The 22,627-nt window shown below is 39.7% G+C and overlaps 1 protein-coding gene across 2 annotated transcripts in view; it reads right to left on the bottom strand.

Annotated features, from left to right (window-relative positions):
- COQ2 (coenzyme Q2, polyprenyltransferase) overlaps positions 1 to 22,627 on the bottom strand; it is a 28,547-nt gene that overhangs the window by 2,964 nt on the left and 2,956 nt on the right. Inside the window, exons 2-7 of one of the 2 annotated variants that reach the window (XM_084884630.1) lie at positions 20,954 to 21,120; positions 20,391 to 20,512; positions 17,991 to 18,076; positions 15,620 to 15,753; positions 14,105 to 14,293; positions 11,090 to 12,753 (exon numbers count right to left, since the gene is read on the bottom strand). In XM_084884630.1, coding sequence (XP_084740756.1) covers positions 12,589 to 12,753; positions 14,105 to 14,293; positions 15,620 to 15,753; positions 17,991 to 18,076; positions 20,391 to 20,512; positions 20,954 to 21,120 — 863 coding nt within the window. In that variant the 3' untranslated portion in view covers positions 11,090 to 12,588. Of the gene's footprint in view, positions 1 to 11,089; positions 12,754 to 14,104; positions 14,294 to 15,619; positions 15,754 to 17,990; positions 18,077 to 20,390; positions 20,513 to 20,953; positions 21,121 to 22,627 lie in introns of those variants that run through there. The other variant, XM_084884631.1, reaches the window with a different exon arrangement.

The raw sequence follows: 22,627 nt of genomic DNA, 5'->3' as shown, positions 1-22,627 counted from the left end.
TCGCAGAGTCCCAAGCAAAATGAACCCCAGAAAATCCACCCCTAGGCACATTATAATTAAGCTGGCAAATACCAACGACAAAAAAAGAATTTTAAAAGCAGCCAGAGAGAGACAGACAGTTACATATAAAGGAGCCCCCATCAGACTAGCAACTGATTTCTCCACAGAAACTTATCAGGCCAGAAGGGAATGGGATGAAATATACAACGTCATGCAAAGGAAGGGTCTGAATCCAAGAATACTGTACCCAGCAAGGCTATCAATCAAAAGTGAAGGTGAAATCAGGAGCTTCACAGACAAAAACAGACTAAGGGAATTTATCTCCACCAAACCAGCAATGCAAGAAATGCTAAAGGGTCTACTGTAAAATTAAAGAAATTGAAAGCAAAGAAGGAACACAGGGGTATAGAATAAAAATGGCGTCAAATCAGTATCTATCAATAATAACTTTAAATGTAAATGGACTAAATGCTCCAATCAAAAGACATAGGGTAACGGATTGGATAAGAAAACAAGACCCATATATCTGTTGTCTACAAGAAACCCACCTCAGAAAAAAGGATGCACACAGACTGAGGGTGAAGGGATGGAAAAAGGTTTTCCAGGCGAATGGAAATGAAAAAAAAGCTGGGGTAGCAATACTTATATCTGACAAATTAGATCTCAGAGTGAAGGACATAACAAGAGATAATGAAGGCCACTTCATAATACTAAAGGGAGCAATCCAACAAGAAGAAATAACCCTGGTAAATATATATGCACCCAATACGGGAGCACCCCAATATATAAAAAAATTGCTGGAGGACATTAAGGGAGAGATTAATAGCAATACAATCATAGTAGGAGATTTTAATACCCCACTGTCACCCTTTGACAAATCATCTAAACAAAAAATCAGCAAAGAAATATCAATCCTAAATGACTTGCTAGACCAGATGGAATTAATCGACATTTTCAGAACATTCCACCCCAAAGCCACAGAATATACATTCTTCTCAAGCGCACATGGGACATTCTCAAAGATAGACCACATTTTGGGGCATAGGCAAAGTCTCTTCAAATTCAAAAAGATAGAAATCATATCAAGCATCTTCTCAGATCATAGTGCCATAAAACTGGAAATTAACTACAATGAAAAAAATCCAAAGAAATCAAACACATGGAGACTAAACAGCATGCTATTAAACAAGGACTGGGTTACCAAAGAAATCAAGGAAGAAATTAAAAACATCCTAGAAACAAATGACAATGAAAACACAACTATCCAAAATCTATGGGACACAGCAAAGGCAGTTTTGAGAGGGAAGTTCATATCCCTACAAGCCTATTGCAAAAAACTGGAAAAAAGGGTAACAAATGATCTAACTCTACAACTCAAAGAGTTAGAAAAAGAGCAACAAAAAAAGCCCAGAGTAAGCAGAAGGAAGGAAATAACAAAAATCAGAGCACAGATAAACGACATAGAGACCAAAGAAACAATACATAAGATCAACAAAACCAAGAGCTGGTTCTTTGAAAGAATAAACAAGATAGATGGACCTCTAGCCAGACTAACCAAGAAACAAAGAGAGAGGACTCAAATAAACAAAATCAGAAACGAAAGAGGTGAAATAACAACAGACCCCGCCGAAATACAAAGGATTGTTACAAAATACTACGAACAACTCTATTCCAACAAACTGGACAACCTGGAGGAAATGGACATATTCCTAGAAAAATACAACCTTCCAAAACTCAATCAGGAAGAATCTAAAAATCTCAATAGAGCAGTGACTTGGGAAGAAATTGAAACAGTCATCAAAAAGCTTCCAGCAAACAAAAGCCCAGGGCCAGATGGCTTCACAGGAGAGTTTTATCAAACATTCAAGGAAGAACTAAAACCTATCCTCCTCAGACTATTCCAAAAAATTCAAGAGGAAGGAACACTTCCAAACTCCTTCTATGAAGCCAGCATCACCCTAATACCAAAACCAGATAAAGACAACTCAATGAAAGAGAATTACAGGCCAATATCCCTAATGAACATAGATGCCAAAATCCTCAACAAAATTCTAGCGAATCGGCTCCAGCAGAGCATCACAAAGATCATACACCATGACCAAGTAGGATTTATTCCAGGAATGCAAGGTTGGTACAACATCCGCAAATCAATAAACGTGATTCATCACATAAACAAGTTGAAAGATAAAAATCATATAGTCATATCAATTGATGCAGAAAAATCATTTGATAAAATCCAACACCCTTTCCTGATAAAAACTCTCAACAAGGTGGGAGTACAAGGATCATATCTCAACATAATAAAAGCTATATATGATAAACCCACAGCCAACATCATACTCAATGGCCAAAAACTAAAACCATTCCCTCTAAGATCAGGAACAAGACAGGGATGCCCACTATCGCCACTCCTCTTTGACATAGTACTGGAAGTACTAGCCATTGCAATTAGACAAGAGGAGGAAATAAAAGGCATCCAAATTGGAAAAGAAGAAGTAAAGTTATCCTTATTTGCAGACGACATGATATTGTATATAAAAAACCCAAAAGACTCCATTAAAAAACTAATTGGCTTAATAAATGAATTTGGCAATGTAGCAGGATACAAAATTAACGCCAAGAAATCTATGGCATTTCTATACACCAACAGCGAATTTATAGAAACAGAGACTAAAAAAGCAATTCCATTTACCATCGCACCAAAAAAATTAAGATACCTGGGAATAAACTTAACTAAGGAAGTAAAGGACCTATATGCGGAAAACTACACGACACTGAAAAAAGAGATAGAGGAAGATGTAAACAGATGGAAGAACATACCATGTTCATGGATTGGTAGAATCAACATCATCAAAATGTCCATACTTCCTAAAGCAATCTATAGGTTCAATGCACTCCCCATTAAAATACCAACGGCATATTTCACTGACCTAGAAAGAACTCTCCAAAAGTTCATTTGGAACAATAAAAGACCCCGAATAGCCACAGCAATCCTGAGAAAGAAGAGTAAAGTAGGAGGGATCTCAATACCAGACTTCAAACTGTATTACAAAGCCACTGTTCTCAAAACAGCCTGGTACTGGCACAAAAACAGACATATAGATCAATGGAATCGAATCGAGAACCCAGATATCAACCCAAATCACTATGCTCAATTAATATTTGACAAAGGAGGCACAAATATACAATGGAGTCAAGACAGTCTCTTCAATAAATGGTGTTGGGAAAATTGGACAGATACATGCAAAAGAATGAAACTAGATCACCAACTTACACCATACACAAAAATAAACTCAAAATGGATACAGGACTTAAACGTCAGACGGGAAACCATAAAAATACTAGAAGCATCCACAGGCAACAAAATCTCAGACATATGCCTAAAGAACTTCTTCACTGATACTGCCCCTAGGGCAATGGAAGCTAAAGAGAAAATAAACAAATGGGACTACATCAAAATAAAAAGCTTTTTTACAGCAAAAGAAACCATCAACAAAACAACAAGAAAGCCCACTGTGTGGGAGAACATATTTGCAAATGTTAACACTGATAAAGGTTTAATCTCCAACATCTACAAACAGCTTATACAACTAAATAAAAGGAAGATTAATGATCCAATTAAAAAATGGGCAATGGACCTAAATAGAATATTTTCAAAAGAAGACAGAAGGAAGGCCAAAAGGCACATGAAAACATGCTCAAAGTCACTAATTATCCGAGAGATGCAAATCAAAACAACAATGCGGTACCATCTCACACCTGTCAGAATGGCCAACATCAACAAATCAACAAACGACAAGTGTTGGCGAGGTTGCGGAGAAAAAGGAACCCTCGTGCACTGCTGGTGGGAATGTAGACTGGTGCAACCACTGTGGAGAACAGTATGGAGTTTCCTCAAAAAACTGAAAATGGAACTCCCATTTGACCCAGTAATCCCACTCCTAGGAATATATCCCAAGAAACTAGAAACACCAATCAGAAAGGATATATGCACCCCTATGTTCATAGCAGCACAGTCTACAATAGCTAGAATCTGGAAACAGCCTAGGTGCCCGTCAGCAGATGATTGGATCAAAAAACTTTGGTACATCTACACAATGGAATACTATGCTGCCATAAAAAAGAAGGAATTCTCATCATTTGCAGCAACCTGGATAGAACTAGAGAACATCATGCTGAGTGAAATAAGCCTGTCAATGAAAGAGAAATACCACATGGCCTCACTCATTTATGGATATTAAAAAACATTATAAACTGACAAACCAAAAGATAGATATAGAGACAGTAAAGCAAAAAGTAGACTGTAAAATTACAGCGGGGAGAGTAGGGAGATCTGGGGGAGATAAGAGACCAACCAAAGGACTTGTATACATGCATATAAGTACAACCAATGGACACAAAACTCTGGGGAGGGAGGGTATGTATGGGGGGGGGCAATGTTAAAATATGTACACAGATAATAATTTAATAAAAAAAAATTAAAAAAAAAAATAAATACATCCCCCAAAAAAAAAAAAAAAAAAAAAATCCGTTTTATGGCGGGGGTCAACCAGGCTGCTGCAAGGTGCTCACTGTGCTGCACTGGGGCTGTGAGCTTGCCTTAATGTGCACAGCTGGTTTATTCGTTCCCTAGGGCTGTCATAACTATTATAAGTGCCATAGATTGGGTAGCTTAAACAACAGAGATGTATTTCCTCATAGTCCTTGAGGCTAGAATTCAAGAAAAAAAGGTGTTGTCAGGGTTGATTTATTCTGAGACTTTCCTCCTTGGCTTGTAGATCACCAACTTCTAGTGTCTTCTTAAGGTTTCCCATCTGTGATCTTTTTTTTCTTATAAGGACACCTGTCATATTGGATTGATTAGGGCCCATCCTAATGACCTCCTTTAACTTTAATTACCCCTTTAAAGACCCTATATCCAAACACACTCACATTTTAAGGTACTGAGGATTAGGACTTCAATGTGTGAATTTGGCCTACAGCAACTGGGGAGGAGCATGGCTGGATGTCCCCACCAAATGCTGCCAACAGCCACATGTAGATGCAAGAAGCAAAGGGAAACATTCGTGAGTCAGGAGGAGGATCCCTTTGCTCCTGCAGGCTCCCTCCAGTGCCCTCTACTAGCCAAACGAATATCACGGTCATTGCCAAAGGAATGCTCATAGGGTCCAGCTCCATTATTGCAGAGCAGATAATGAAGGCTGAATTTAGAGCTTAGACAAACGCGTAGCCCATCCCACGATACTGTGCGTAGTAGGCCAGGAGCTGCAGCACGCTGCAGGGAGCCTCGCTGCTTCTGTGGTAGACAAGCTGCTTTCTCGGGAGGCAGAAGTGAGTGTGGGTGTCAGAAGGGAGTAAAACTGCTTCTGACACCCACACTCACTTCTGCCTCCCGAGAAAGTAGTGGGAGGTGGGCCTGCTCCTCTCTGGGCCTGCGCTCAGCTGCAGAAGCTGCAGGCTGGGCCCCCTGTCCCTGAGAGGCCCTCTGACTCTGGGGCATCTCCATGGCAACAAAGCAAGTGTCCCGCCAGGCCACTCATGTTGCCTGGTCTCAGCGGCAGCCCCTCCCAGGACTAGGGGACTCCAGTGAGGCTGAGGCACCTAGGCACCGCCATCTTGTGGCTATGGGCGCCACCATCTTTGTGATGGAGTGATGGCTAATTTGCATATTACCCCTTTATTAGATAGGAGGATATGTTTATATGCCTATTAAAAGTCTAGATGACACCCTAACCGGTTTGGCTCAGTGGATAGAGCATTGGCCTGTGGACTCAAAGGTCCCAGGTTGATTCCGGTCAAGGGCATGTACCTTGGTTGTGGGCAGATTCCCAGTAAGAGTTGTGCAGGAGGCAGCTGATTGATGTTTCTAACTCTCTCTCCCTCTCTGTAAAAAATCAATAAAATATATTTTTTAAAAAGTCTAGATGACTAGCAGTGCGCTAATAGTGCATATCTTTTTTGGATAATGATGCTAAAATGAATTTTATTTTCCCCTGTGTGTGTGTGTGTGTGTGTGTGTGTGTGTGTGTGTTGTATTTCTGGACTTTCCACAATGTACATGTCACTTTTGCATTAAGAAAAATGCATTTAGTATTACTTTTAAAAGAGAGAAGAAAAGAAAACTAGGCAGCTTTTAATTTCATGCTCTTTATCAGTTATTTCTGAGGACAAACAAGGTGGCATTACTCTTCCTGGTCTTATATTTCTGATAATGAGAAGGTGTGGCAACTCATTGCCCAATATTACGGATGGGCTTTGGACATCATTGGTTAAGAAACTAACATTACAAGAAGCTTTTGGACATCATTGGTTAAGAAACTTGTTGGTTTAAAAGGAAGATGGATATATGACTGTTTTATAGTGTGACTTCCTGGTAGCCAAAGGGATGTCTCAATGTCAGTGTTCTGTTGGGGCTGGCTTTCTTTCTTAGGACTGTAATTTTTTTCAGACAAGGATTGGGCAAGGATTGTTACTTAAAGGAAGACATGGAAGTCTGAAGCTGCAGCTACAAGCCTTCCTTTAGTACTCACTCCTTTATTTTGGAAAGAACTTATTAAATAATAATAATAATCTTTCCTTTGTTTTTATAGGGGCTACAAAAAGTTATCTTGAAGTCTCTTTAAAATGTAAATATTAAAAGGTAAAAGTAACACTGGAATAGGTAAAGGTTATATTCATAGATTAGCTTAAAACATGAAATTTAGAACCACTGCCCATTTTGTTATTAAGCAATGTTATAATAACCTTGTACCCATGACCTATCTTTCTATTTTTGTTTCTTTAGTCTTCATTATACATATTTTTACATGGTTTTAATCACATGTACATGAAAAAACATCTATATTTTTATTATGGCACCTCACATTGTGAAACTTTATATGTTGTTGAATGACATTAATAATTCCTGATTATTGAACTTAACACCAAGTCTGGAAAATACTTAATGTTAACTCACTGATAAATCAAAAATATTTATTGAGTACCTACAGTATGATGTATTGGGGTTATTTCAGTGAATAAGACGAAGTCCCAGTTATTATAGAATCTTCATTCTAATAGCTGGAGACATGATTTTTAAATCCAGGAGAAGGGTACTATTTTTAGCTTCATTTGAGAAACTGAACCAGGTAACTGGCCCAAGATCATCCAAGTAACAAGTGGTAAAGCAGAGATTCAAACAAGCTGTTTTTCAGGACTTGCAACTCCTCAGCTGGGACCAGCCAAGCGCTCTGGGCAGTTCAGGGGACAGGCCAATCAGAACCTGAATAGTTGTGTTAGTTTACTTGTTTCTGCTATCAGGTCTAGTAATAATTAATGTTGTTTTTAAACATTCGTTTAAAATCTTGCTTGGTGTTGACTTGTATTGACATAACCTTCAAACACGTGGTATCTACAGAACGTGTGAAGTGCAATTAACAAGTTTTGCTTGAAAAAGTTTGTGTTTGGTTTGGTTTTTGTTGCAAAACTAGGGCTAAGAAGATGGCGGATGAAGAGCATATTCAGCACTGCATGCTTTATGAGTTCCAATTAGGAAGAAAAGCAAGTGAGGCTGCAAAAAACATCTGTAGTGCTCTTGGTCAAGATGCAGTTAGTGCCAGAAAATGCCAGCGTTGGTTTGAGAAATTTCGCGAGGGAAATTTTTCGTTAGATGACAAGAGTGGTCGAGGCCGTGTGTCCAATTTTGATCAAGAAGCTCTTCAAGCTCTTTTGGTGCAAAATCCTCAAATTACCCAACAAGAGCTTGCGACAACTTTAAATTGTTCACAAAAAACAATTTCCAATCAATTGCGTGCACTTGGCAAAGTCCAAAAGTTTGGAAAATGGGTTCCTCATGAGTTGACGGACAACAACCGTAATCAAAGAGTCACAATTTGCAGTTCGCTCCTCTCTCGTCAAAACCATTTGCCGTTTTTAGAGCAAATTGTTACCGGAGATGAAGAATGGGTGCTGTATGTTAATTTGAAAAGGCTGCCTCAATGGTTGGACAAAAATGAGGCTCCGCAGCCCACGCCAAAACCTGACTTGCATGCGAAAAAAGTGATGTTGTGTGTTTGGTGGAATTTTAAAGGAATTCTTCATTATGAACTTTTACCATCTAACCAAACCATTACAAGTGCAGTGTATAGTGCCCAATTGGAAAGGTTAGCCCAAGCTTTAAGAGAAAAAGAACCCGCGCTGATTAATCAGAAGGGCGTAATTCTTCACCACGATAACGCACGACCGCATACTGCAAGAATCACTGCTGAAAAACTGTGCCAGTTGGAATGGGAAGTTCTCCCTCAACCTGCATATTCTCCTGATATTGCCCCTTCCGATTACCATTTGTTTCGTTCTTTGCAAAACTTTCTTCTTGGAAAAAAAATTAATAATGAAGAATGCCTCAAAAATGCATTGACCGAATTTTTTGCATCAAAATCACAACAATTTTACAACAGAGGGATTAAAATGCTTCCTGAGCGTTGGGCACAAGTAGTAGAAAACAACGGCAACTATATTGTTGATTAAATTTTGTTGTATTGTTTAAATAAATTCGATTTAAAAAAGTATTAGAAAACGACATTAATTATTACTAGACCTAATATAACGAATTGCCACAAATTTAGTGACTTAAAAAAAAGACATTTCTGACCATAAAATTCTGGAGGTCAGAAGTCCCAGTTCAGTTTCACTGGGCTGAAGTCAAGGTGTCAGCAGGACTGGTTCTCTTAGAGGCTCTGAGAGCAAATGTGTCGAGTTTCTCAGCTTCTAAAGGCGACTTGCATTCCTTGGCTCATGACCCCTTCCTTGTATCACTCTAACTTCCTGCTTTGATTGTCACATCTCCCAGTGACTTTGACCTTCTTGCCTCCCTCTTTTAAAGACCCCTGTGATTCCTTTGCACCCTGGATAAGTCAGACTCCTGTCCCTACCTCAGATCCTTCTCAATCACATCTGCAATGGTACTGGTTCTGGGGACTAGGGCATGGACATCTTAGGAGGGTTTTGTTCAGCCTGCCTGCTGTAAGGGATGAGACTCGTGTTACTTTAGGAAAGAAAGGTAGGATTGGTGTGGGAAAGTGAGAACTTCCTAGGGAACTCCATTTGTAGTCTTTTGTGTGCCAGGTTTATACTAGGTCTTTGTATTTTACTAAGCCTTCGAGGGCTGCCGTAACAAAACACCATGGGCTGGGTGGCTTAAACAACCCAAGCTTATTTCCTCACAGTTCTTGAGGCCGGAAATATGAGATCAAGGTGTTGGCAGGGTTGGTTTCTTGTGGCCTCTCTCCTGGGCTTACAGATGGCCTTCTCCCTGAGCATTCAGTCCTCTCTCTCTCTCTCTCTCTCTCTCTCTCTCTCTCTCTCTCTTTCTCTCTCTCTCTCCTCTCTCTGTCTCTCTCCTCTCTCTCTCCCTGTGTGTGTGCAACTGTGTAGTGTCTCTTTGTGTGTCCAGATTTCCTCTTATAAGGACACCGTTATAATGGATTAGGGCTCACTCTAATAACATCTAAACTTAATAATCTCCTTAAAGACCTTATCACCACGTAGTTACATTCTGAGTTACTGGGGGATTAGGGCTTCCTATGTGAATTCGGGGGCAATACAATTAAGCCCATAACAGGCTTTTATTTAATATGATAGTCTCGTTTAATCTTCACAACACAGCCCAAGTTTGGCAGATGAAAGCCAGATAGAGGGAGAGGCAGTACGTGTCACAATTTTCAGACGCCAGCCAGGTTTTCTGTGGCTCCCTGTGAAAAGCCATGGCCAGCGTGGCTTTTGGGTTCAAAGGCTTGGAGAAAGAGCTGACGCACAAATTGACACACAAGACAAACATTAATTTGATTATGGGGGGAAGCCAGGGAAAACTTAACTGTAATAGTCAAGTTCCACTGAATCTCCTTTCCCAGCTGCTTTCATTTACTAGAAACACAATTGACTTATAGGAATGCAAACGGACATATCAATGGTGATGTTTAATAAGCAGTAAGATTATCAGGTTTGGGGGAGTTTGCTTTAGGCCACTGAGTCAGCAGTAGGTAATAAAATGTAAATATTCACCCTATGAATATCAAAAGGAGTCCAGGTCAGCCTTCTGCCAGACTCCTCACATTTGTATTAATTACTGTTGATCTTGGTCTCCAGCAGCTCCCACCCTACCTACCTCTACCCTCACCATAAACCTACACTGGCTAACTGTCCAGTTCACAACCTCAGGACGACTCTGCCACAGCAGACGGGACTGGGGCTTCTTCACTGAGTGAATCTCCCAAGGGAGGAGTGGTGCCTCCTACCTTAAGTTACAATACTCCCTTCCCCCTACGACTGTGTGGCCACAAACCTGATACTAGATTGATGACGGCTGCACTTCTTTGCAGCTCTGAATTGTTTTATCTCTGCGACTTTAGAGGCTAATAATGTACTTCATCTCCCCTCACCCCACTCCCCCTGCCACCTGCTCCTTACCCACTTTACTTTTTCAGCCTTTCTACCCAGGAGGAGAAATTACAAAGAACTGAAATAATTCAACGAAATTTAAGCAGCTTTTGACAGCAAGCAATTCTATGGATGTTTAACTATATTCTCCCTGTTCCCATTTATCACAAATGGCTGTGGGAGTTTTGTCAATTCTAATGTTTGTTCCATATTAACTTCCGTCCACTTGCTTAGGAAAATGAAAGAAAAGGGAAACATATTGCATTTTACCTCCTTTAATTGGAATCAGTGCTAGTAAGTTAACATTTTAAAATATAGGATGATTTGAAAATTATGTAGCCAACCTGAAGATTAGATTTTTGGCAAATTCTGTAGCCAGTCCTCAATAGAATCTTTGCTCTTTTAGACACTGGAGCTTTTTTCCCCATGGAAAAGGGATTCCACCTAAGGCTTCCTCCCAGATACAAAGTAGGAGGTGCTAAAGCAGGCCTCACATTTATCTTGCCCAACGTTCTTCCAGAGTCCAAGATTGGAAAGTAGCATTTAGAGATCAAAATTTTTGTACTATGAGAGATGGTATAAAGAGGTATAGCCCTTTTCTATTTTCACTTCTTTTGTTAAAGATATCCCCCTTGTGCTTAAACTGTGTATTTTTGAAAAATGATTTTTTTTAGAGAGGGAGAATGAGAGAAACATCAATTGGCTGTTCCCGTACATGCCCTCACTAGGCTTCAAACTCAAACTCAAAACCTGGGTATGTGCCCTGACCAGGAATCAAATCCACCACCTTTCAGTGTACAGGATAACCAACTGAGCCACACTGGCCAGGCTAAGTTCTATATTTTATTCTTTACTATATTTTCTAGAAAGACTGTGTAATTTTTGCAATATTCTCTCTCTCTCTCTCTAGGATAACAGAAAACATAGATTTAAATTTTATTTATTCTGATGCAGTGTCAGAATGAGGTAAAATAGAAACCTACCATATTTCCCCAAAGGTAAGGTATGTTTCTATTCCTCTTCTTCACTGCATTGCTGCTATAGCTGAGCATTATTCCAGTTGCCCCATTACGGGGAAGTTTTTAGGACGCAGCTTAGATGACACCCAGTGACATGGTAGATCTGTCTGCAATGAGGGGCCGTTTGGGAGGCATTAAAGCCTTCCCATTGCAGGCTAGCCACTGTGTTTGCTGAATCAACAGTCACTGCCTTTCCCTCTGCCCATTCATCAGTGCCTGATGAGTGCTCTGTCAGCTGCATCATCATCATCATGCAATTCAGCCTTTATTGCTGCCCACAACTAACATACACAAATGACTGGCTCCCCACATGCCTCACCCTCCATGAGAGCCACTTAAATAAGTTAGGAAAAGCCTCTTCAAGGAGGTAATATTTAGGAAGAGCCCTGCAGTGAAGGACAATGACATAATTCAAGCAGAGCATTGCAGTCAAAGGAACTGTAAATGCAAAGGTCCTTGGGAGAAGTCTGCCCAGCTTGTTGAGGGACAGTGAGGAGGCCAGAGAGGCTGAAAAGGAGTGAGGAGAATAGTCAGACAAGGCCAGATCATGGAGGCCCAGCAGAGAATAGGACTTTAGTTTGTAGTGAGTGTCCAGTGAAGATTCTGGAGGGTTCTGAACAAAGGAAAGACATTTTACATGGGTTGCAAGAACATCACTCAGCAGCCATGTTGAGAACATTATGAAGGGGTAAAGGAACAGTACCCTTAACCAGCTTTTGGCAGTGAGGAAAGGTCAAAATAAAGAACAATAAGGCCCAACTTTCTGTGGCAGTTTTAATCTTTTCCCTAAAAAATGAGTCCATTTTTCTTGCTGACATTTAGATGAGATACATGTCAGGTTTCTTTTAAAGTGCCCAAACTCATACAACTCCCATAACCACAGATGAGAATTGCAAGGAGCAGAAGAAAGAAAGCATCAACTTAAATACTCAAGGTCATCTCAAATCCTGATGAGTCCCAGGTTTCTGTGACAGAGGCAGAATTTTGCTGGTAAATAGCTGAACCAAAATCCAGGCAAATATGTTAGAAGTCTTCATCTTCTGATTCTTAATTCTTTAACATATAGTGTTAAGACTCCTATTCAAATCTAATTATGCAGTAACAAGACCTGAGGGTTTTATAAAAGTCTGATTTAAAAATTCCTAAACTTCAATTGCTAATTTTCTGCTCTACTATCTGTATTTTTCTTTGTTTCATCAGTCTTCTTTTCTTTCCACAAGTTCCCGAGGACAATCCCTGAAAAAATAATTAGTCCTATTGTTCGGTTGGAGGCAAATTTATCCCAACAGTCCTCGGGTCTGTGAATGTCTAGAGTGTAAATCTGTAAAAGAACACAATGTTCATTAGTACAGAATGGACTTGCTGGCATCACTAACACATCATCAGCGAAGATATCAGCACTCTGCTATATAATTTTAAGCAATGGGAAGCCCTTAATGCACCTAAACAGTTCCCCAATGTAGACAGATCTACCATATCACTGGGTATCATCTAAGCTGCACCCTAAAAACTTCTCCATGATGGGTGTGTGAATGTTTTGAGAGGCAACCCATGCTATTGTCAGCTCTACTTAGAAAACCCTTTCTTCCACTGACTGATCTAAAATCTACTTCCTATAGCTGTTACCCTCCATTTCTAGCTTTATTCTTCAGAAAAATGTTTCTCAACGGAGAACAAGTCACATTTGGGCAGGACAACTCTACTGTATAGGGCTGCCTAATGTGCTGATATTTAATATACCTGGTCCTCACCCACTAAATGCCTTTAGTGAGCCTTCCCATTTATTTATAAATAGAGGCCTGGTGCATGAAATTTGTGTACAAGGTGGGGGGAGGGTGTCCCTCAACCCAGCCTACACCCTCTCCAATCTGGGATTACTTTTGCATCAATCTATTTAATTAAAATGAGATTTAGTTCATTTTTCACAAATCAATAAAACAGATTCACAATATCAGCTTGTAGGGGCAAGCAAGGGTTCTGGGGACATATCCTGAAATGACAGTTTCCTACTATCTAGGCCACATGTGTCAAACACAAGGCCCGCGGGCCAAATCCAGCCCGCCAGGCCTTGCAATGTGGCCCGCACCGCGCTGTCATCACTGCACTCCGCTGTCAGTTTATGACATTGTCAGTTTATGACTGTTCAGTAAACCATTCGGCCCGCGATTTAGGCTGGATTTTAGATTTTGGCCCCTTCTCTGATTGAGTTCGACACCCCTAATCTAGGCAGAATTCAGACATGTTATAATTTCATGACTTAACCAGCCTTGGTCTCTGTACCAGGGGGATCTAAACCTATGAATAATCAGTTTGCTAAGCATCCCCAGAAGCCCACATTTTAAAGTGAAGCTGTGTTGATCAGTTGCTTTCAGAGTAATTCAATTCAACCCACAACCTTCAGACATTGCTGAAAATTTCCAGAAGTAATTCCCCAAAAATCAGAGAGGGAAAGATCTACATTTAGTTTTAGATTACCTATTTAAAATAATACAGCTCTCTTATATGGTAAGATTATATGGTAAGATGGGGCAGGGGAGGGGGCAATTCAAGCCAGTTCAAGAAGTACCTTACTTGGTAAACACAGAGGTTGTTTCATTTAAATATTTTCATTTAAAAATATTTATAATTTATAGCAAGGAAGAATGAGGGGAAAAATAAGGTGATGCTCATACCTGGTGAGTCAGATGGGCTGCGACAGCAGCCAGAGCAGTGTAATAGGGCGCGGTCTGACCAGTGTTCACGCCCACCAGGCTCAGTGCCCCCAGCATCGCTACACTGAAGCCACTGAGCCACTGCTTGGTGTTTTCACGAAACCTCAGTGCCGTGGACTTCACGCCAATCAGAGCATCATCTGTCTTGTCCTAACATCAGAAAGTAATAAGAAATTGTCTGTCTTTTACTGACATACCATAAAACTCACCATTTTAGTATATTTCAATTCAATGATTTTAGTATATTCATAAGGTTGTGCAACCATCACTACTACCTAATTCCAGAAGACACTGTCTTTAAAGAACAATTATACCCTATATAAATAAAAGTCTAATATGCAAATTGTCCCCTCGAGAGTTTGACCAGGGGACAGGGCCGGCCAACAGCCCATGGCACACCTCCCCCCCCACCGCAGGCCAGCCCAGCCTAACCACATCCATGCACAAATGAGTAATCCAGAACATGAGATGATCAGTAATGAATGTACAGCCAAGTTAAATGTTACTGCTAAAATTCTCTTCCAGCTCTATTTCTACATGTCACTGTACTTCTTATAACCCTACTGACTTTTAACTACCCTTTTACTACACCAAAGAAAAACTCAACTCAAATTCTTCATAGAGCTCCTTATTGCAGAGTTCTCAAGTCTTAATAATTTCCTTGAATTTTAGTTTCAATCCTGTTGAAATCACAAATTAAAAAAAAAATGCTCACTTAATAAAAAAATAACTTTTTTTTTTATTAAACTTATGGAAAGACAATACAAAAACTATAATTTATGTCCTTTAAGTAACACCACTCCTAAAAATTTACCTGAAAAGCTCATAGTTATAGACAGTAGTAATTAAAACAATACTATTTCTAATTGCAGAAATTCAGAAATGACTGAAATGGCCAACATATTCAAATTGTTTTAAAAAATTATGATGTATTATTACCCAGTCTTAAAGCATTAATGACAAAAACAGGTAAAAATCCAGGAAAACATTTATTACCTATACCAGGTAAAGAAGCTGCCTGGTGCAATGATTAGAGGCACCAACAAAAGGGCAGGTGAGGGTAGTGCTTAAAAGCACAGACCCTGGAGGTTGTTTGGGTTTGAATATCAGCTCTGCCATCCACTAACTATGTGACACAGACATATTACTTGCCAGGCATGTTTCCTCATCTGCAAAATAAAGATAATAAAAGTGCTTTCCTCTCAGGTTATTATGAGAGTTAAATTAGTGTTTGCAAGGTATTTAAAACAGTGTCTGGCATATAGTAAATGCTATTTAAATTATTATAAATAAAATTAATGAGCTTATCTCTTTGGTAAATATACATGCACATGAAATAGACATATTTTGTTGGTATCATGGAAGTATGAATGATGTTTTTAGAAAAAAATATTTTCCCTTTAGTTTGATTCTTAAAGTTTTTTTTTTGTTTTTTTTTTAAAACAACTAAGCTAAAGAAAAAGGGTGTTTCTTTACCTGATGGGCATAGATAGTGTCATATATCAGAGTCCACATAATCCCAGAAAAATAAAGAGGCAGGCAAACATATGGATCACAGGAGCCTTTCACAGCAGACCATCCAAGTAGTGCTCCCCAATTAAAAGTGAACCCTACAAGGAATGAAACAGAGAGAGAGGAAAAGTCTAATTGGACTTCCAAATTCCAAAGGGAGAGAGAGGGACATCAGCTTGTATTAAGTGCTTCTGTGTATGCTGTTTTCTAATACGTTTCTTCCTTAAATTCTCTCAGCTCTCTGTGGTAGTTATTCACTACATTTTCTAAAAAAGAAAACAGGTTCAGCCGAAACCAGTTTGGCTCAGTGGATAGAGCTTCGGTCTGCGGACTGAAAGGTCCTGGGTTCAATTCCGGTCAAGGGCATGTACCTTGGGTTGCGGGCACATGCCCAGTAGGGGGTGTGCAGGAGGCAGCTCATCGGAGTTTCTTTCTCATCGATGTTTCTAACTCTCTATCCATCTCTCTTCCTTTCTGTAAAAAATCAATAAAATATGTTTTAAAAAATAAAGAAAAAATAAAGAAAAAGAAAACAGGTTCAGACAGGCGAACAAACAGTTAAAATAACACAGCTAAGAGAAAGAATATCCCCAATACATAGGTTTCATGAGAACATTTATCCTACCTAGTATGGTAACTGGCATGGTCAATAAATAATAGATGCCGGGGCCTGAACTTAGAACTGAGTTAAAATCCTGTGACCTTTCCATTATCACTCTACTTCCCCTCTAGGTACAGAAAGAAGGGTATAGACAGGACCCTTATTTATTTCACAAGCCCACCCTCTTTGAGGACTACATGCTGATGACTCCCGAATCTCTTTGTATGGGCCTTCTGTCTTCAGACTAGCCCCTGGACTGTCTGCCGGACATCTCCGACTGCAAGGCCCTCTGCCACCTCAAACTCAATGGATCCCAAACGTCTTTTCTCAGAAGCCCCTTTTCTCCGTTGTTGCCTGTTTCTACTCGGACTCTCTCCTCAGCTGACGGAGGACCTCTCCCCTGTGGGCCCGCAGCCCTCGTGTGTGCCAGTACACTATACTGCAACGCTCTGTTCATCACTGTCCCCTTCTCCGGCTCCATCAAGATGGCGAATGTTTTAGTCACTTCGATTTTCCTAGTACTTGGTGTGATTGCTGGCACAAAGTAAAAGTTAGGGGTTCAATAAATATCTGAAGTAAATATAACAGCTTTCTTAATATTATCTTATAGATGGGGAATGCTTATCCTCCATTTACCTAAGGAGTCCGTGATCAGTTGAGAATGATGTGTGTGTGTGTGTGTGTGTGTGTATTTAAATAAAAAGAAACACACTGAATGAGAGGATCTTAGAAAAAATGAGTATTCCACCACAACTTTGCAGTCAGCATCAAATGAACTTCTGGAGTAGCTTTAGGTTCTTCTTTTATTTACTTGGGGGGTGAGGGGGGCGGGGCGGGGCGGAGCGGAGGGGATTTCAAAGAACTAAAATAGTTTTAGGAACACTTTAGATTACTCTAAGAATAAAAGACTACTAGATGTTTTTGCAAAGGATTTTGACTTACCTACCTCCTATCTACCTCTCTTTCTACTAATAAACATTTACTGAATTCCTGGGATGTGTCAAGTGCTATGTGAAATGCTGAGCCATTCAAATGTAATGAATGCTTTGTCCTTCAGGCACTTACAATTTATTACTGGGGAGACAGAGGAGGCTCTCAGTATCTTCTTGCTGAGTTGATGCTGTTACAATGAGTAAGTGTCTTGACAGAGGGCTGTGGGAGCCCAGAGGGCTATAACTTTTCCCCGGGGAAGTCTAAGGAAGGCTGCACAGAAAGGGATCCCAGAGAAGTGGCTGAGCTGTCACACACACTTGAACCTGTGTTCTCCTGCTCGGAGTGCTTTCTATTCCAGCCCCCAAAGTCTTCAGGGCACCTGAGAGGTAGGCTCAAGGCAGCTAATGCTTTTCTTCATGACATACCTAGATTTTTAAAAGAGCATTTCAGAAAATTAAATATTCAAGATTTTTTAGTAATAGTATGTCAGAAATGGCTAAGGTCCTTCTTCAAAATATGAAAATCTGCCCTGCCTGGTGTGGCTCAGTTGGCTGGAACATCGTTCTGTGCACCAGAAGGTTGCAGGTTCGATTCCTGGTCAGGGCACACATATAGGTTGCAGGTTCTATCCCCAGTCAGGATGCATATGGGAAGCAATCTATCAATGTTTCTTGGTTTGGAAAATTTCAGGACTGACGACATTTTATCTGTCATATTGTACATGTATGTATGCATGTATATTACATCTAAAAGTATAGTTTGGGGTATCACAGAAAATATTAACAGTTAATTCAAGCTCACCCAAGACTAATTGAGGCCAGTACGTAATTCTTTTCATTAGTGGATAGGTGATGACAAGAAGTAGGGATGCTGCTCCAAGAGCTATACTGAAATCAAGAAAAACCATTAGAAAGATTATCACCATCTCTTACAAATCACTAAATAAGATGAGAGTAACACTAATTGGGAAAATAAATTATCTTAAAAATTATATTTTTTGTTATGTAAAATTATCTTCCTGGACTTTGATAAGGATAAAGTATGATTAAAAATACTTTAAGTGTTACAAAATAACCAAACAATAACAACAGCTAACACATGTAGTGCTTTCATATGTTAGGCACTGCTTTACAAATGTTACCTCATTACAATCATCACCACAACCTTAAGAGGAAGATAGATTAATTATACTTGTTGTTTTGCAGATGAGGAAATTAAAGCTCAAAGAGATTAAGTAGCCCTAGCTGGTTTGCTCAGTGGATAAAGCATTGGCCTGCAGACTGAAGGGCACATGTCAGAGTTCTGGGCTTGATCCCCAGTAGGGGGCGTGGAGAAGGCAGCTAATTAATGATTCTCTCATCATTGATGTTTATATCTCTCTCCCCGTCTCCCTTCCTCTATGAAATCAATAAAAATATTTTTTAAAAAAGAGACTAAGTAATTGTCATACAGCTAGTCAGTAGGAGCGCTAGAATTCAAACATAACGTAGGTTGACTTCAAGTCCAGCTTATTACCACATGCCACTGCTTCTCTGAATTTTATATTTAAACATTAAGACAGCTAGAAACAGATGTCCTAACAGAGAATCAGAGTCAAGATATCCCTCCCTCCACATACACTACAATGGGGTGTTATTTCTTTAGAAGATGGTAAGACCACAAAGGCCTATGAAAGGATAATAACATAAGACATTCATTCTTAGGTACTTCAAAGGGCACCTAACACCACCCCTCCTGGAATAATCTTCCAAAGTATTCATGTGAGTAATGCTAGCAGGGCAACATCTACACTAATAAAAGTGAAATATGCAAACTGATCGTCACTTTGCAACACCCACAAGCCAATCAGGAGTGGGTATGCAAATTAACCCAACAAAGATGGCGGTGGACCCCCCCCCCCCCAGCAGCTCTGGGCCACTGGGCAGCGTGCATGCAGGCACAGAGTGGCCAGGCGAGGCAGGACGCCTGCTATGACAGGGGGGGGGGGGGGGGCGGAGGGAGCTGCAGGAGCGGTGCTCCGACTGGAGCGAAGACTAAAGGCTCCGTGAAGATGGAAGGCACTGGCCAGAGGGAAGGCTTGGGTCCCGGGTGCTGGAGGAAAACCAGTGCCGGCAGCCAGGGGAAGGAAGGCCTACTGAACGAATCTTTGTACAACGGGTCTCTAGTATATAATCAAGTCTAGTCTTTATAAAATAATGCTTGTTTGGTGACCTCTTTTTTCTCTTATTGAAGCACTTTGTAAACAGCCATCTAATGCACAGAAGTTTAATTCTGCCTGTGTCTGAGATACAGAAATGAGGCCTTCCACTTTTTTCATCTATCAGGATTAGGAACTTAACCCTGGGAAAGACCATTTCCTCTTTGTGCATAATGAGTACAATCACTTCTGCTTCTATCTACTACAGAGACCCTGAAATAAAATTATGCAGAGGTGGGCAAAAGTACCGTATTTTTCGGACCATAAGACGCACTTTTTTCCCCCCAGAAGTGGGGGGAAAAGTCCCTGCGTCTTATGGTCCAAATATAGCCTACACATATACTTTAAAAAAAAAGTTTTTTTACTTGCTGACTGTATTTGTTAATAATGGTTCTAAATGGTTTTAAATGCTGCTGTTTACTTTACAGGGTTGATTACATGTGTTTATGACTGTGATGTTGGGTTTTAATGCACATAAAATATTTTAGGACACTATTTGTTTCAGAATCTTTTTTTCTTCATTTCCCTTCTCTAAAAACTGGTGCGTCTTATGGTCCGGTACGTCTTATGGTCCGAAAAATACGGTAGGTTTACAATTGTGAGCACATGAAAGTTTATTCTTGTATTATTTATTAATTATTGTATTATTTCTTGTGTGAACAATTCTAAACCTACTTTTGCTCATCCCTGTATAAACGAGTATACACACACACACATACAGGCACCTAGAAAACCTATAAAGTGCCTTTTGAACCTTAGGAACATGCACTAAAGGTGACTCAGGATAAATTAAATGCTGCTCTCTTACCTTAATTCCTTTGGATGAAAACATGCTTGATTTGACAATGTGTGGTGATTTATTTATATTTGCTAACTTACAGATGCTCAATAGGTAGCCAATAAACAGCTTTATGATAAAAATATTTCAATTTTATTTTACTTCTATTTTCTCCATTTCAAAGGAGATATTTTACACATGATTATGAAAAGCACATCTACGATACCTGTAGTAATTCAGACACAGAAGAACCCCCAGGGCCAGGGTCAGCTGTCCCCCGAGAAAAACGAAGGACTGGAAAGTTGAAATGTCTCCAGCAGCTATTGGGCGGCTTGCTGTTCTGGTAACCTTAATGCATAAAAATAGATACCTTAGCCTCACACAATGGCTCAATCATTTCTTTAAACATTTCAACGAGCGACTGATCTATGGTAAGCACTGAGGCAGAAACATGAATAAAAAGTAAAGTCAACATTGGAAATACTGCCAAGAATTAAAAATTGGTATTTTAAAGTAGTTTTGAAAAGAACAAAAATTCCCCACCACTCATTCTCCTTCGGTCTCCCATCCCCATCCCTAAGCCAACAAAACAAAGCGACTTCCTTATCTAGTAATTTGCAAGTGTATGTTCAATTTCCATAGGGAAGAGAGAAACAACAATAATATGAATTCTCAGGGGGGAAAAAATTACAGTGCATGTTAAATAAGGCTAATATCATGTGGGAAAGAAACATGTTACTCTGAGGAATTTAGAGGCGCCTCTCTGTTCTTTTTGATGACGAAACATACCTTTTTATCGTAGTCCCGGTCCCACATGTCATTGATAGTACAGCCTGCTCCACGCATCAGAACAGCTCCCGTGCCGAAGAGGGATAGCATGTACCAATCTGGAAAACTGCCCGGTTCAGCTGCCAACCCTATGCTCCAGGTACATGGCAGATACAACAGCCATGTTCCTAAGCAAAAATAAAGACAAAAGGTTCAAATTCAAGTTGGTTAACTGTTTTCATTTTTTTAAACACCACAACCCAAAGTAAAAAAAGACAAACTCAAAAACATGACAAAACTGGGACAACAGCCCTGGCTGGCGTGGCTTAGTTGGTTGGGGCATCCAAAAGGTTGCTGGTCCAATTCCCGTTCAGTGCACATGCCCTGGTTGCAGGCTCCATCCCCAGTGGGGTGTGTGCAACTGATGTTATGCTCTCACATAGATGTTTCTCTCTCTTTCTTCTTCTTTCCTTCTAAAAATCAATAAAAACATTTTCTTAAAATATGGGAGCGGGGGAAATGAGATGATTAATTTGCAACTCATATCACAAAGGACTATTCAGAAAGAAATACAAATGGCTCTTACACATGAAAAGATAATGAACTTTGAGAACTATATATTTAAATTACACTGATGTAACATTTTTCACCCATCAGAATGGCAAAACCCAAAGTCTGACTTGGAGAGTCAAATACTATATTTCTGATGAAGTTACAAAATGGTCCAACTCTTCTGGACAACTTGAAATTTTTTAATACGCATGTGTGTGTATACATGCACACACACATAAAACAAACACATACATTGAATGTTAGTATGTTTACAGACCATGTCAGAAAAGCTATCTTAGAAACTCGTCTTGGGGGAGGGAACTGATTGGCTGAAAGACTTAGTTTTCACTCTACACTTCTGTACCTTCAGAATTTTGTATCATATGCGAGCATTACCAGCAACCCTTTGGTACATGGGACCGTGCCCACGCTGGCCAGGGTTGGAATTTTCTATTTGATATTTTCAGACCACAGTTGACTGAGGGTAACTGAAACCATAGAAAGTTAAACCATAAATATGGTGTCATATGAATAAGAGATTTTACACATGAACTTTAATAGTTATCTTACTTTCAAAAGAAAATCTTTCAACAAGTGTTTAGATATGGTACTTTGAAGACAAATTCTGAGTTTTCCATCCATATTTAACAATATAAGAGAAACAAGACGTGTGATTAAAGAAAGATCAGATCCTGCCAGCCGGCGTGGCTCAGTGGTTGAGAGTATACCTATGAACCAGGAAGGTCATGGTTTGATTCCCAGTCACAGCACAGGGAATAACAAACCTACGAGATAGGTACTATTCTTATTATACCCAGGTACATTTCTGGAAAAAAAAAAAAAAGTTTACTATAGAAGAAGGAAAACCTCTCTGGGAGATTAAATAAAACGATCAAGTTTTGGCATGTGATGGAAAGACAAAGGAGCCTAATGGACTCTAACAAGAGTCATTCACAAATTACACCTTATCTTTAAGACAACATAATCACCCTTAAATGCAGTAAAAAACTACACCACCAATTTAATGGAAGAGTGCCACCTGCTGAAATTTCCTAAAATAACACAGTTTGTGACCCATTTGAAAGAATAATCCATTCTGAAAAACAGTAAAACTCATTTTCATTTATGAAGAGCAACAAGATC

This window comes from Pipistrellus hanaki (genome assembly GCF_964339955.1).
Source record: "Pipistrellus hanaki genome assembly, chromosome: 1".
Lineage (NCBI taxonomy): Eukaryota > Metazoa > Chordata > Mammalia > Chiroptera > Vespertilionidae > Pipistrellus > Pipistrellus hanaki.
This window is presented reverse-complemented; position numbering and strand designations above follow the sequence as displayed.